Here is a 16,667-nt window from a genome sequence, read left to right as displayed (position 1 = left end):
TAGCTCAACTAAGAAAGTCTGAGTCGGGGCTGACCCCATGGCTTAGCGGTTGTGTGTGCGCTCTGCTACTGGCGGCCTGGGTTCAGATCCCGGGCGCTCACAGATGCATCGCCTGTCCGGCCATGCCAAGGCGGCATCCCACATACAGCAACTAGAAGTATGTGCAACTATGACATACAACTATCTACTGGGGGACTTTGGGGAGAAAAAGGGGGAAAAAAAAAAAAAGGAGAAGGATTGGCATGGATGTTAGCGCAGGGCTGATCTTCCTCACAAAAAAAAAAAAGTCTGAATCACCCAGAAAGATGGTGGAGTGAAATAAAGCCACCTTTGAAGCACTGAAAGTCCCAAGCAGGGCCTTGTCTGAGGGTAAGTCAGGATTCTGGAAGTAAATCATGAATCACAACAGGGAACAGGGACCCCAAACTGCAAGTTATCCATTCTGTGACAGATGTGGAGTTCCAGTGCTCTAAATCACACACAGATCATTTGGGAATCTGTTTAAAGTGCAGAATCTGATTGATTAGGTCTGGAGTCGGGGTGGAGATTCTGCATTTGTAGAATGTTTAGTGCAATATTTTGATGCTTTCACTCTCAAGACCAGTGATAAACACACTGAAACTGTTTATAAAAGTTCATGGTGTATAGAAAACAAGAGCGATGTTTGCAAAATTATTTATTTACATTTTAAGCTCATATTAAAATCTTTCTAGAATAGAATGGCTAAGAAGAAATATACAAAGTCACTATAAACACATACACAGTAATCTTTATCTGAAAAGAATCCTAGAGATGGCTTTAGATGAACTCAGGTTTTCCTTCACAAAACCCATGTTCCCTTAAATCATGCTGTGATAATGTCTTCTCACAAGAATAAATTTAACTTAAATCATTCAAAAAAGCTGAGAAACAAAAAGCTAACTTGGATTTATTATTAAACAGCTATCCATATGCCATAAAACCAAAACCGTTTTACAGTTCAAATAGGTCCAAACACGACATCATGAATAAGTTTTAAATATGGAATGCTTTGGTTATTAGGCTCTGACTTGGTTTTGGCATTACTTGTATAATTATATCATTCCAATGAGTCATTACAGGTAATCCATTCAAAACCAGACTTGCTTAATACTGTCACAAAGCACCTAGCCTGGACTTGACTGGGAGTACCCTGAAGATGCTGACAATAGCAACACATTTCTCTTTTCCCTTCCTCAGACAAAAAGAAAGAAATCAGAAAAATAAAAAATTCATTCTCACATGTTAAAATCTGCCATAAAGCCTTATTCATTCTTCAAAAAAAAAAGTTCCCCATAATAATACCTGCCCTGGGTACTGGTACATCATTGAAATGCTAGACCTGCAAGAGCTCCTCTTCCACCTTGACAGCCCACGACTTTGTGATCTATTTATGTAAAATATGCTTCACATCAAATGCATAAGCAATGCATTGGAAGCTTCTGGGAAGGACTGATGTTTAAAATAGTTTTTAAAATCTAGATTTATTAAGAGTTTTAGAAAAAATAAATAAAATACTGTGGTGGTTCTAGCCTTCCCCTTTCTCTTCTCTCCCTTCACAAATCTGAGCTTGAGAGTTCAGGCTTCTAAAAAGCAGAAGAAAGCAAAACAGAGCAATGTAGGTTTTACCATCCACATTTTCCTTTTCTTAGTGCAACTATTATTATCACAAAGGCAAACTTGATTCTCTTTCCTTGAAATGAGGATCCCATCTTCTAAAACTAATTTAAATAACTGTTCTTAATAAATCAAAATAAAGTTTAACAACCAGTGCAAACAAGCAGCCAAATAACTATAAAATAATGCATAACTTGGTGACTTGAAGGAGTACTATTATAAAGTCTGAAAGCAAAATCTTAAACATTTAATTTTTAACAGCTTAATCTCTTTAAAAGGTCTTTTAAAAGCTGTAACCTATATTATAAACTAGTTAGATTCCCAATCTAAACTAGTTTACAAAAATAAACTGCTGCACAAATGTATAAATTTAAGGTAACTTTATATTTCTCATGTTGATCTTTCTTCCAATCTTATAAGTGCAGTAAAGCAAGAAATGAAGCACCTAGATGTTGGTTAAATTAGCTTTCATTTGAGTGGCATTTTGATTTTGGATAAAGGGATTCTAAATGTAGTCTAAAACTTTCCAGGAAGTCATATTTACATTAATTGTACAGCATTTTATATACACATACAGATTTACAACAAATTAACCTATACTTTTCATAATGTAAAAAATAAAATACAACACATGATCACATGCTAAGACAGCTATTTGAGAAATATACTTAGTGTTCAGTTCTGATGGCAATAACCTTGAGTACCTTGAAGCATATCACAAAAGTACGCCACAGACGTTAGTTTACTTATGACCTTAGTCTAGGCCTATCCACAGTTGTAAGTGAAAAAGATTGTCTGTTAAAGCCAATGCCATACAAGTAGTCGAGTTTCCTAGTAATGTTTGCACTGGAGAAGAAAGATTAGGGAAGGCATGACAGCAAATATCAGCTATTCTGAAGTGTAATTATAGGGGGAAGGATTAAAATTAATTCTTTTTCCAGGGGAAATTGGGATTTGCTGATAAGAGCTGTCCAAACATGAAAAGGGCCGCTTCCTGAGTGTGAACTCCCAGTCCACAGATGACCCTGCCCTGTCCCAGCTCTTGTAGCAAGGACTCCTGGGTCAGCCGTGGGACTAGTAACAAACGGTTAGGCCCCAAGGAACAGCTCAAGTTCCTTGATGCAAGTTATTTTGTTGAGATTGAGTTTCTGACATGTGACTTAGGCAGCTTGCTCCATCTTTTGTCCTGCCCATAAAGCAGTCTTTGATTATGCTGTTATACCTCTTGTAAATCCATGGGTTTGGCCTTCCTGGAATACATCACAGTGAATTTTTCTTTTCTGATTGCTCTCCCACGAAGACAAACAGGTGGCTGCGATGAGCTTTGTTAGCGTCCTGCATCTAGTAAGTCCTCCACCAACTGCTGGCTGACGTGGGCTAGAAGCAGAGATTTTACGTGGGGGGGAAAGTTATCCAATCTAAAATGTTTACTGTTCTATAAAGTTTTGATCTTGAGACTGAATGGAAAATCCTATTTGGTACTCCTTTCCCTCAGATGGCATGCCAATGCTTATCACAGTAAGAAATTCTTATGGTCAGATTTGAGATGTAGAGGAATAGGAAGTGTGGAAATTTTGACCTATATTAAACAAGCAAGCAAATAATGATAACTCTTCCATAAGTTAGAAGAGGTTTTTAACTCTAAAATCAAGGCCTTGTTTCAGTAGATTAAATTCACTAAAAATGTAGAAATAAAAATCCCACTATGGCTCTAAATATAAGACAAATAAATAAGGTCACATGGTTTATACATTTTGAATTCTTAAAGAGGCCCTACAGTATTTCAGGAAGACAGCTTAAAGTATTGTTCCCTGAGTTCTTGAGGCAACCTCAAATGTGAGTTCATGAACTCCAAGACTTGAGAGCGAGAGAACTACAAACCACATAGTTCGCTTCTCTCTTCTAAGAGTAGCTGTTTACTCCAAAGTGGTTTGCTCACTGCTTTCTCTACAGCTCAAATGCTGTAAGAATGTGGCTTTATCCATTTCTTAGAGGACAAGCTCCCAAATGAAACCTCTAAGAAGGAAAAAAATGCTGCGTAAAGAAAAGTTTTAACATTAGTTAATACATCATGAGTGGCGATACTATCATACAGGTGTTAGAGGGTCGGGTTCCCACCTCAGTGGTTACTGAGCACGGCTTCTGTTACCAAACAGAATGTCTACCAGTTAATTCAGAGAACCACGACTATTAGAAACAGAATGACCTTTCCATATTTAAATGTGTCAGAAGGCATACATTTGGTTTTAAAATAAAGATTAAAATAACCAACTAATCAGATCTCAGACTTGAATCATCTGGAATTTACACATAGATTTGTACATAATAATGATTTTTAAAAACTCATTTAGAACTGGGGTTTTAAGGTTCTTGAATTATCATATATCTACCTTCTTGGTGGCTATTAGAATATTTTTAAAAAATTCAAAACTTGGGAATAATTCGAACAGTGAATATTTGTTTGCAATTCTCATTACAGTCTATTTAGAAAAACAAATTACAATGAATGGAGACTCCAGCTCTGTTGCTGGCAGTTTTAGGTTAGGCTTCACTTTAAGCCATTAAAGGTGGTTTTCTTTCTTTAAAAAAAAATGTTGGGGCTGGCCCAGTGGCACAAGCGGTTAAGTGCGTGCGCTCCGCTGTGGCAGCCCGGGGTTCACCGGTTTGGATCCTGGGCGCGCACCGACTCAACGCTTGTTAAGCCATGCTGTGGCAGCAGCCCATATAAAGTAGAGGAAGATGGGTACAGATGTTAGCCCAGGGCCAGTCTTCCTCAGCAAAAAAGAGGAGGATTGGCATCAGATGTTAGCTCAGGGCTGGTCTTCTTCACAAAAAACAAAATAAATAAATGTTGAGAGAAGGTAGTGAAGTGTTCCATCCATTTCAGTACAGTGCACAAATAAGAGCGTATCCTTTGGCTTTGCTATGACCTCAAGGGAGGTGTAGAAGTCAATGGTGCTGGTGTCAGATTCCTGACTATATTACTGAGGCTGGCAATCTTCTCTTCTAGGAGGTAATTTTTCTTTTCTGCTGTCTTTTGTCGCTGTTCAGTCATCTCCAGAGCTTTCAGTAATTGGGCATTTTCAACATACAAATCTTTCACCATCGCATCTGCTTTCGTATTCTTGCAGAGCTAGAAACAGAACCAGAAACATCTTGATTCCATTTCTGTGATTCTTTTAAGTTTAAGGTCTGACATCAGGACAGTTGTTTATAAAGGCAAATGGCTTCTATCAATTATACTCTTTTATTTTACAATACAGCTTTTACATCAGACCGGGCATCAGGGATACAAGTGGAGCAAATCCACTTATTCCAAGCTGTTTCTTTGCATCACATGTTTGTAGAAGTCACTAATCACAAGAACAGATTGACATTTGAGGGCTCAGAAATGAAAGTTTTTTTCCACCTAAATAAATTAGGTATTATTCCTTTATTCATTTTCTAAAAATATCAAAATACTTTTTAACTTAAATTTCTGAGGTGTAGGGTGCGAGCTGTGTTCAACTCTGTTCTTAACAAAGAAACTTGAGCTTCCCGTTCGTAACTACAACCTACTGATATTTAGGATTTGGCTCCCGGATTATAACAAACAGATGAGACTTCAGCAGTTACCATTCCTTAACTCTTCCTCTTTTGCATAAAGCCTTGTCTAGAAGATCTATTCTAGTCTTTACGGTTAGAAGACAGCTGAGGTGAGGGTGGGGAAACTTGTCAGCAGTCTTGGGATAGTTGCATTATTGCTCCTGTTAATGCCTTCCAATCCCCCTTCCCTCATTATACCTCTAACTCCTCATTTGACACCCAATTTCAATCAGGGCATCTATGAGTATAGGGGTTTAAGGGACTAAGGAACAACTCTAGAGTGGCTAATTAACTTATTAGCGTATCAAAGGGCAGTGATAAAGGCTGTTAACAGTGGAGCCCTGAACCTAGATGGCTGGCAAGCGGAACATACTGACTACTCTCTACCTAACTGTCCTAATACAGCTTTTCCTCCCTCCCTCCCTGCCTGCCTTCCATTAAAAAACACTTTAATGGCTCTTCATTACTCACAGAATGAAATTCAAACTCCATGGCTCAGCACAGAAGGCTCTCTATGCCCGCTCCTCCCTCTCTCTCTCATTTCTTCTGCTTCTCCCAGGGCAGTATGAACTGTTAATGCCAAAGAGTTTGTAGATGTCCACACTCTATAAGTTGTCATAACTCCACGATGTTCCCACGGCCTAGAATGCCCTTCTCACATTTCTTCACCTGTTCAAATCTTACTCAACCCTCAATACTCGGTTTAAGAGGCCGTCAGGAAACTTTCTTTAAACTCTCCTGCCTTGGATCAAGTATTTCTTCTGTGTCCCCTCTACTGAAAAGAGTGGACCCCATTTTCTTTATTTTTGAAACAACTACCTGGCCAAATGCTCGGTACCTTGTAGGTGAACTACACTCCATATGGGCAGGGGTTTTGTTTTGTTCACCCCTGTATCTCTAGTGCTTAGAACAGGACCTGGGACATACTTACTATATGTTGAATAAATGAATGATTAAAGGATTCAATGAATACATGCTCATCATACAGGACGTTTTCTTTCCATTCTGTGTATTAAGATATAGGGCAAAGGAAAGTTCCTGTCTACCTCTGCATTAAGACCCTCTCTTGGGATTATTCTTCTTAGGTGTTATGTATCCAGAAAACCAGGTTGGGCAATTTCTGCCCTCCACCCCCACACCCCTCCCATGCCAATCTCACTCTCTGTTTCCAAAGAAGCTATAAAACTTTCCTAGAAAGTAGTCCTTTTTGCATGTCTCTTCAGTGGATGCACAAAATATTACTAAACACTGAGGCCACAGCTGCCACCAGCAGGTGAAAAGGATCAGGCTGCTTAGTGGTCCTGGATTCAGGGTCTGGATTCTAATTCAAAGCACAGCATTTTGGGGTTTGGCTATAGCCATAAGGTACTTTTTGAGGTCGTCATAGCTATTGCAGACAGGAAAGCTAAAGTTCTATCTATTATCCCCCAATTTTTTACCAATATAAAATTTCTGTTTATTTAAATAGGAATATTTCCTGTCTTGGGGGAAAAAAAACCTATAAAAATTCAATTTGAGCTGAACCTCATTAGAAATGTTTTAGGTGTGTGTGAGTCACTGTTAGCAAATTTTTAAAACTGTGGACAAACATATGTCTTAAACGAGCTTTGGAAAAAATAATGTAGGACACAGAATCCATTTTTTTTTTTTCTGAGGAAGATTCGCCCTGAGCTAACATCTGTGCCAATCTTCCTCTATTTTGTATGTGGGTCACCAGTCCGCGCCCGGGATCCGAACCCGCGAAACCTGGGCAGCTGAAGCAGAGCATGCCGAACTTAACCACTACACCACGGGACTGGCCCCCAGAATTCATATGCTTGAATTCTGGTATGCGGGAGCATGAATCCTAAATTCTTCTATACATTTATAGAACTGCCTTCGTTCGACAACAAAAGCTAACGAGTTAACAGCTCTAAAGGAAGGAAAAGCTGGAGTTACAAGTGGAACGTGAGGTGGGCAGGTAGAGACGGCCTGAGCTCACTTGCTCTTTGAGCTGATTCACTTTCTCCTGAAGAAGCCTCTTCACCAGTTTCAATTTCTGTTCGACCTCCATCATTCGTTCCTCCATGACAGTTACCAGTTGTTCCTGGTTTCCCTGAAGGGAAGAAATGTGAATTATCATTTCCAAATAGCGCCACGCTGAAAAGAAAGCACTAGTAGTTGACTTCCCCATAACAGGCCTGGAGAGAGGACAGCAGACGTCTGCCTTTGTAACAGGAAGGGTGGATTCCTGATGAAGTGGGAGTTCTGAACACTGCAGGGGTTGCACGTTACAACAATAACTCTCTCAGAGAAAGAATCAAAGATTTAAAAAAAATCTTACCTGTGTTACCATCTTCCCCTGAGATAAAGCAAAATTCATAAAACCCATAACTTAATACCTGTGTGCACTTCTGGTAAAACAGGTATCCGGAGTAAGTGAAAAGGTGGGCACCCACCTTCCATCTGCAGTTTGGGTCCCTGCAATACTGCGGGCCTCTCAGTAACAAACCAAGACCGAGTTTGTTCAGGATCGCCTGTCCATCAGCTTGCAACATGCGTGTCTGTCTTTCCTTTGATCACTGTGAGGGTATTAGTGTTTCTTTCTCCATAATAATCAGCCTCTTCCTGCCAGTGCTTCTAGTCAGCTGTTTCCCAACTTGACTTGTCAATGTGAAGCAAACATCTGGACTGGAGGATGGGTTTACCATCAAAACAGATCTAAAATTAAGAATCTTCTCCCCACAGACAACTCCCAGATAAAACAAGAGGGCAGAAAAAGAGCCCTGGCTTCTCCTGCTCTCCTCACACAACAACGATGGATTAGGAAATGTGGGTTCTGGAGAGCACAGGGACCTAGAGAGAGAGGGTGCAGCTGAGTGCCCCGCTCCAGTCCACCAGTGTCCACGTACAGAACTTCAGATGTGAAAGGCTCTTCAGATGTTAAGCAAAACTCAGGTGTTCATGGCTGATGCAAACCTGCCTTTATAAGTATTCTCCAGAAGGCATCCTTTAAAAAGCATGCAGAATGACCGAACGAGTTGAAAGCCAACATTTGTTTGGATAGTAAATAATAGCATTTATTTAAACATAAAAGAAACAACTAAACCATGTGACTAATTTGAAGACAAAAATCGTAGGCGAGAAAGTCTAATGCAGAAAGTAAATTTCAAGAAATCAGGCCTTGAGAACATCTTTCTTTAAAAAAAAATCCTATATTTTTAAAAGATATGGCTTTTTAAAGTTCAGACATAAATGGAAAATGCCTGACTTCCACTTGCCTTGAAAAAAACAAAGCAAAGCAAAATACCATAATAACAGAATTAATTTGAAGAACATGGAGCATAGCAAGAGTGAGGAAAGAGAAAAAACAAAGGCATTTGTAGATTTAAAATTTATTTTATTGTTTCATCAAAATTTTCCCTTTTTGTCAAAAAAGTTTATACATCTTATACAAAACAGTATAAATAGCCCTGATTTTCTTCAAATTCCATATATAAAAGTAGTACCTTTTGTTAAAAATAGTTACAACATATGGAATGAGAAAATATATAGAATACATCCTTTAAGAATCTCAAATCCACACTCTTTAAACGGTATAAATAAAATGATTTGTAACAAGCTGAAATTTGTGAATTAGATTCACAAAAATCTGCCATTTCTACATAAATAAACAAGAGACATAATACTGCAGAAGCATAATAATAATAATAATAAAATTTAAAAGAACACTTGAATCCCAAACACGTCTCAGCTTATGTCTGTGTGTGTGTGTGGTGTGTGTGGGTATGTGCCTTTGAGTATCTGCCATGTAAGAAATGCCATCAGTAGCAGCCTAGTATTCACAGGTGCCCAATCCTTCTGTAGGAGTCTGCGTGCACTGCTCGCTGCTCCGGTAGCAAGGCCTAGAGAAAGAAGGCAAGTGGTACACTTCACCCTGATGTCCTGATAACGTTTTCTGGGGGAGTCTAAATTCACACATTTATGATACAAACAATTCTTAAAAGCACACACATTAACACTACAAATGCAAGCAAAGTAACACAAAGGGAGAAGAGATCACATCACTCCACACACAGAGGCAACATGCAGATTCTAATAATATTCTGTATTCTTAGAATTAGTGTCAGCTCAGTTACCAGAAACAGGAGAGCTCGCAGTAGCATTCTATTGAGAGCCATGAGCAGTCCACCCTGCTATCTGACTGGAGGAATTTTTTTTTTAGTATAAAAGTCTTAACAGTTTTTGTCTATCTAATCCTGAAATAATTGGAGTAAAAGGACGTTTTTTATTTTTAAACATTGGTGGGTGGGTTGGGAAGATCATGCTTTGAAAACAGTGTGTAAGAGAGAGCAATGAGTAGAATCATTTGGTTTAAAATGTCCATTAAAAACTGAGGTCAAGGTTTTATAATTCAAGTCTGTAATGAAGAGTTGAAGCATCTGTCCAACATCCCACCATCACAATTTTAATTCAAGAATATAATTTTAATATTTGGAAATTAAAGTGGAATACAGGAAGCTTCCAAAAACATGGATATTAAAGCACAAAAGACAAAAAATTTTAAGTTTTGTTAGAAAGAAGAGACGACAGAAGTAGGTCATGACAAAGCATAGATCTATACCAGGAGAGGAAAACAGAGCTGCTCCAATGTATAACTCTACTGCTAATGGGACTTTGCAAAGCCACTGTGAGGGGATTACAGAAAAAGAGTTTGGAAATTCCTTATCAAATGTCAACTTGAAAATGGAAGAAGAGCATCCAAACGAGAAAGAATTAATTTAGAATTCTACAAACTAAGGAGTATTTTTTATTTTATTCCTAATTCTGAATAAATGAAATGGGCAAGACCAAAGAGTTAAGACACTTCTGAAAAAGGATGATTATGAATGAAGCATTAAAGAGAACTACCGGAAAACCTAGGTAATATAAGATTGTGTCTGGTAGTGACCCGGGATAATGCTAATTTAAAAGGAAGGAGAAAAAGATCTTTATTTTCTTAAAAATAGAGTTTTTCAAGCTACATCACTTTAAAAAATTATGTTCAATGAGCTGTGTCAACTGAAAAAAGTCACTGCCTACACATTCTACTTGATTAGTTGTGGAAAGTCCTCACTTGTGAACTCTGTGGACCTCGGCAGGCTGAACCCTCTGGTGCAGGAGAACCCAGGATGCTCTGTTGGTGACGCGCATCCTAGAGCTGCACTTGAATGCTGTAATATTTTTGGCACCAGACAAGAATGTTAAGTCAATTGTGCACATGCTCAAGTGACCCTGACACTTCATCAACTACGAATGTGCACAGGAGACCCAGAACGCTTAACTACCCAGCTCAGAAGCTGAGGGCTCAAGAGCAGCACTGCAATATACAAAAGCAAAACAAAAACAGCACCGCACTTCTGTGGATTTGCAACACAGGTAAGATGTAACTCTCTGACCGAAGATTTCGGTTCTTGACCCCCACCCATGAACTGGTGTAGCTTTCAAATAAACAGTAACATTAAATTAGGCGGTTGAGTTTACTGTCACAGGAAAAAGGAGCCTTCTACCTGTGGTGTGCTGGTTTCGGAGGCCCTGTTCTCAAGCTCCTCCTGCAGGCGCTGGTTTGTCCGTTCTGCCTGCAGCAGCTGGCGCTGAAGCTGCAGAAGCTGCTCCCGGGGCACCACCGGACAGGCTTGCTGCTGGTCCCGGGCGTGAGGGCGTGGGCTAAGCATCACAGGGGCCCGCAGGTGCTGCATCTGGGGGACAAGGGCAAAGCCCCGTCAACTGCAGGACCATCAGTCCCAGAGCTGCCCTTGAAACTGTCAAGCAGGAGTAACGAAGCCATGAATTCACTAAGGGCCTCTCAGACCCACTGACCGCTTGAGACCAGGACAGCACGTGAGCCCGAGCAAGACGGAACAGGGACAAGCCATTCTGCTTAGGAGATGATATCATTAATAAACAAGCAGGCCTTCTTAAAAGTTTTAGACTTAAATTGTACTTCCTCACTCTTGAGTGACTAAAAGGGCATGAGGTACATGAGGGACATAATATGTCTGAATTCTACTTCATTTTTTTCTTACACTAGAACATTCAATTATCCCTCTTTAAACTACCACCACTGGGGTGGGAGCAGGCAAAGGGGAGAAAGTGGTCATGCTCTAGGGTTTGGGGGAGAAAGGGTTATACTTTAGGGTTTTGCTACTCTACTTACCATTCATAATGATTCTTAAAAGCAAATATTCAATGACTACATATTTTCCAAGTTAGCGATTTTTTTCAAAGAATCTCACCTTGCATCTAAAATTATTTTAACCTATCTTAGTTATCAATGTTATCCTCCTGAATAGCACAATAAGACAGGCAATTCTGCGGCATAAAGTGATACACCAGAACATCTGAGAATTGAAGTCCATGGAATAGAAGAATTTGTTCAAGACAGTGAGGAAATGGTATGTGTATCACATGCCAATCAAAGGTGCGGAGAGGAAACAGGAGACGAGGAGGCCCTGCGTTGGCCGGGGAAGCATGCACTTCACATCTGCCGGCACATTCCACAGACACAGAGCTCAGTGGATGGCATGCAACAAACATGACCGAGTCCTGGACTCAAGAAGCACCTCCAGGCTTGTGAGAGGGAAAAACGCCCTCTAAGACACAACTATAGTTAAGTGTTATCATGAAACTTCAGAGCCACTATCCATTTCCTTAAATCTAAATTGCTGAGGTGAGCCATTACCCATTCTGAAATATTTCTAGTTGTAGATTCAGAGAACTCAACACTATTTTCAGGAATAAAGAATATGGAGAATTATGATCCCATGACTTTATATCAGCGGGATGATTTTCTCCACATATGTCTCTAAACACTGAGGAAAATCCTGATATAAATGTAAACATACATGTTCCACAGTTAAAGCAAAATGAAAATGAATATTGGCTCTTACCATAAGTACTTGTTAACTGCTATGGTCAGTAGAAATGATTACACAAACAAGGAGTTTAATGAGATGTCTCCATGCTATGAAATTCATGGAAAGAGAATGTTCTACCTTCACACACTATCTCAGGCAGAGAACTGCACCCCTCTCTGCTAGTTCCAACCACAGAGTTCTAGGCACAGGTTAGCCACAGACAAAACAAAAACAAAAGAGAATTACAGGAGTTATAAAAAGAGGAAGAAAAGTGTGAGTTACAAAAAGAGGAAGAACAGTACAAATTGGGTATATCATCTACGAATATGCTGCTCTAGTCAGTGAGAACTTATAAAGGACCAACATTTATCTTTCTCCGTATATAGATTTCACAGATATTAAAATGTCTTAGAACTCTAAACTTGCAACCCCTTCCTCACCTACCTCTGGTTGGTTTGTGAGCTTGCCACCTTTTCCCCCACTCATCCCAACATAATTATTTAGAAGATTCGAGGTCCAGTGTGGAATTCATTGGATGTTAAATCCCTTGCCATTTGGCGATGCAGAATATAAACTATAAAACAACTTTGTTGTTCAGGTGTCTGAACTGTTGGCTATCAGAGGCACACAGCAGACTTGAGAACTGCTGATTATAGTCTGTAACCCTTTTTTGAGTGTTCAAAATGACTTCTTTATAGAACATTGCCTCATATGGTTGAAAAAGCCCTGGAGTGGAAGTCAAGCACTTCCATGTTCTAGTCTAGTGATCTGGGATCTTTAGCTACACTGTGGTAGGGGTACGTATTATATTAGATCAGTGACTTTTAAACTGGCATATAGGGATGAGGAGAGACTCCTTCCCTCAAGGGAGTGCATACATCAGATCAGAATCACCTAGGAAGCTTTTCTTAAATTCCTTGATTCCAAAGATTCTGATGTGGGAACAGCTTCCTGGTGCTCCCTGCCCCTCACCCAAACCGGACGATAACTGCTGCCAGAGTGAAAGGAGTTACCTATCCCTCAGGAGAGCTGGGCACAAAGAATAGTGTGAAAATCGCTATACATCCCCCAAATTGGCCTAATCTATAGATATCATAACATAAATAAAAATCCAATTTGGAGGGCTGGTGGGAGGAGGATGGGAGTTATTGCTTAATGTTTGGGGTGAGGAAAAAGTTTTGGAAGTGGTGGTGATGGTTGTAGAACATTATAAATGTAATTAATGCCACTGAACTGTCCACTTAAAAATGGTTAAGATGGCAAATTTTGTTATGTATATATTTACCACAATTTAAAAAATTAATGTAATATACCAAAACCCATTGAATTGTACACTTTAAATGGGTGAACTGCACAGTGTGTGAATTATATTTCAATAAAGCTGCGAAAGAATCCCATTTGTACAGGTCTATTGAGAGTTAATAGCTTGGTCTTATTGCCCAAAGGAAGTTTCATTAGAATAGACAGTGTATGAGATGTTCTTTTCAGTGGTCCCATTGAAATTTCATGCTTTTTCTTTAGTTATTCAGCTCTAGTGCCAAGAAAACTCAATTTCTCTCATCCATTAGCAAATATTCACTACTAGATCAGGAAGAAAAATAACGAGGGGACATTGCTTATGACAGCTAATAACGTAAGTGGTGCTGGGAGAGAAGGGGCTCTCGAGGGCAGGTAGAGGGGAACTGGGCTGTTGGCAGCATGTCTGGAGAGGATCTAACAGTGATTAACACTTTTCAGTTTGGTCTAGACATGTTGGGCTGGCTTCAGAGATCTTATTCATTACAGTACGTAAGTATTTCATCAGAAAAGCACATCTACATCTAAACACAGCCCACAGCTCAAGGTTTTGAACACATTTATTATATGCTGTCAGAGAAAGAAAAAAATGGTTGGGATTTCACTATTTATAGTTTCACTAATCTCTCTATTAGTGGATAATCACAGAACATAAAATTGACAGAAATCTTAGCGGTTATTTAAATGTCAATGTGATATGTTTGCCCATATTTCACACTTAAAATCCAAGCATCTATTTAAAGTTACCTTTGCATGTGTCCAGCTTCATAAAAGGAAATATTTAAATCTCTCTCTTCCTTCCTATAATTCTGGCTTAAAAATATTTGTACATATACTCCTCTCTACCTTAAATAAATTTTACAGTTCACTAAATGTTGGATTAATTAATATTTTCATCTACCCGAAGCAAAGTATCTCAATGAAATTTTTACTTATTAAGGAGGATTTGCACATAAGTTGTTTTGTATCCTATAATTGTACTCAGTAGACTGGAAACTCAATGTCCAAGCCAACAAGTTTAACAAATCCATTTTCATATTTAGCAGATGTACCTCTCACAAGGCTGTGCCGAGTTACAATAGTAATGAACAACAGCAACACTTGAAAATTAAACTTTTAAATGCTAGTGCTCTAAAATTTCCCACATGGATTTCCTAGCTGAAGAGACTGTTAGAGGGCAATTAGATCTATAAAACACTACAACATGGAAGGTCTCAGCAAACTGTTACAACCACGGCCATGGCGAGAGCTATGGGCCTCTCAGCCAGTATCCGAGTCCCTGCCACTTGAACTTGTGGAGGCACAGGTCCTCGCATTTTAGGATAATCAACAGTATTTCTTCCTCTGTGAAGCAGTATGAATTCCTATGACTGTAATTAAGCAAAAACATCTATCACACTTGGTAAGATAGACCAAAGAATCAGCTTGGCAGCATACTTAGATTTTCACAATAGGAATTCAACGCTATGCTAGTCTCTCCCAACAAATGGCTCATTCGTGGATTAAAATATTCTTCATAGCTAAAACCATTTACTTAAAACTTACCTCCATTAGCTGCTCATCCAGTTTTACTTGTTTCTTTTTGAGGCCTTCATTTTCCAAATGAATTGTTTCTAATTCTTGTTCAAGGGAATTCATCTGACTGACCTGTTGAAAAACAAAAAATTCCCTTAAAAAAAAAAACCAACCCCCTGAGTTGCTGTGTTTTACATGGACAAATTTATGCTGGTAAAAGATATCTCAGCTCTTGGAAGAAAGCCAAGTTCATTCAGCGAAGGAAAACAACTTTGATTACATTTAAGTAGTCTAGTTTTAGTCACCACTCCTCACAGTGAACCGATTCCTTCGGGCACTGGCTTTGAACCGCAACGCCACTCACTGTAAGAAATACTTTTTATCTTGCAACCCAGTACATACAACCATACCCGCCTGTACACAGATATGCATAGTCACAAGCACACATCACTGAAAGAGGACTTTCACGAAATACTACTTGTCCTGACCATGAGCCGCGTGCTCTGATATTTTCTGGTGTATTTCATTAATCAAAGCGCTAGTGTTTCACTAAATCAGTTTCGTGATCCTCTGCTCTGGATCTGTGGTGGCAAAAACACTGTCTTTATGTAAAGTTTAAAGGTTTAAAACTGAGGCTACATAAAACCTGACTTATCTAACTCCTTTCTCAATTTTAAATTTGAAGATTTTATGAGTACCCATTTTTGGAATTCTCTTTATTACAGGAAGAATCTAATGAGCTAGTGGACACTGGGATTCAGAATATGGCCACGTCGGAAACAAAGGACACTATTCTAGAAGCGCTGAGGAGAAGTGTGGCAAGAATTGTTAACCGGAAGTGTCATCTTCCCAGGCACATTTTACATTCATTGTTATTTTAAAACCTATCTTTAGACTTTTCCCTCTGTGAACAGCTGGATGAAACCCACTGTCTTTCTGAAAAGTTTACTTGAATGTACCTCAAATTAAATAACATTTCAGCGTTTGAGCACAACCAGTCTTCTTACTGCCTATGGTCACGATAACTTTCACAAACTTATAAATTTTTCATAAGAAATTTTTTTTAACAAAAGTAAATGATTGTTTATTATTCTCCCCAGATTTTTAAACAAACAGTAATTTTCAGAAGAGGAAGGTAACAGTGAAAACTCGGAGTTTTAGTTTAGAAAAAGAAAGAAAGGAAAACAAGCCTCAACGAGAACTCCCAGAGTATCACTGGTCTAGAACACTAACTTGATGGAACAAAGCACCATCATGCACCACATAATGACATCGCAGTCAATGACAGGAGGCACATATGTCGGTGGCCCCATAAGATTAGTACCGTATAGCCTAGGTGTGAAGTAGGCTGTACCATCTAAGTCTGTGTAAGCACATTCTGTGATGTTCACACAAGGATGAAATCGCCTAACGACGCATTTCTCAGAACGTGTCCCTGTTGTTGTGCGTGACTGTACAGAAAGCAAACTGAGCTGTGCTACAGAGGACTAAACATGCAGTAGCCAGCCTCCAAGATGGTGCCCAATGATCCCCACCTCCTGGTATCCATACCCTTGCGCAGTCCCTCCCACAATGTACCAGGGTTAGTCTGTGTGACCAACAGAATTCAGCAGAAATGAGTGTGTCACTTCTGGGATTAGCTTATAAAAGGTACTACAGCTTCTGTCATGGTCTCTTCCGATCTCTCTCTCGTATCACTTGCTGCCACGTCCTGAGAAAAGGCCCAGGTGATGAGGAGCTAAGGCCTCCGGCACTCAGCCA

General features: G+C 39.4%; 1 protein-coding gene across 10 annotated transcripts in view; it reads right to left on the bottom strand.

Annotated features, from left to right (window-relative positions):
* Positions 1 to 661: 661 nt before the first annotated feature.
* The window catches only part of NIN (ninein), a 94,045-nt gene continuing 78,039 nt past the window's right edge, over positions 662 to 16,667 (bottom strand). For 7 of the 10 annotated variants that reach the window (XM_058540587.1, XM_058540585.1, XM_058540591.1 and 4 more), the window contains 4 exons: positions 14,937 to 15,038; positions 10,749 to 10,937; positions 7,202 to 7,315; positions 662 to 4,768 (listed from right to left, as the gene is read on the bottom strand). In XM_058540587.1, the coding sequence (XP_058396570.1) occupies positions 4,559 to 4,768; positions 7,202 to 7,315; positions 10,749 to 10,937; positions 14,937 to 15,038 (615 nt within the window). In that variant the 3' untranslated portion in view covers positions 662 to 4,558. Of the gene's footprint in view, positions 4,769 to 7,201; positions 7,316 to 8,608; positions 9,105 to 10,748; positions 10,938 to 14,936; positions 15,039 to 16,667 lie in introns of those variants that run through there. The other 3 variants (XM_058540592.1, XM_058540593.1, XM_058540590.1) reach the window with 2 other exon arrangements.

Source organism: Diceros bicornis, chromosome 5, assembly GCF_020826845.1.
Source record: "Diceros bicornis minor isolate mBicDic1 chromosome 5, mDicBic1.mat.cur, whole genome shotgun sequence".
NCBI lineage: Eukaryota > Metazoa > Chordata > Mammalia > Perissodactyla > Rhinocerotidae > Diceros > Diceros bicornis.
The sequence above is the reverse complement of the archived record's forward strand: the minus strand, read 5'-3'. Positions and strand labels throughout refer to the sequence as shown.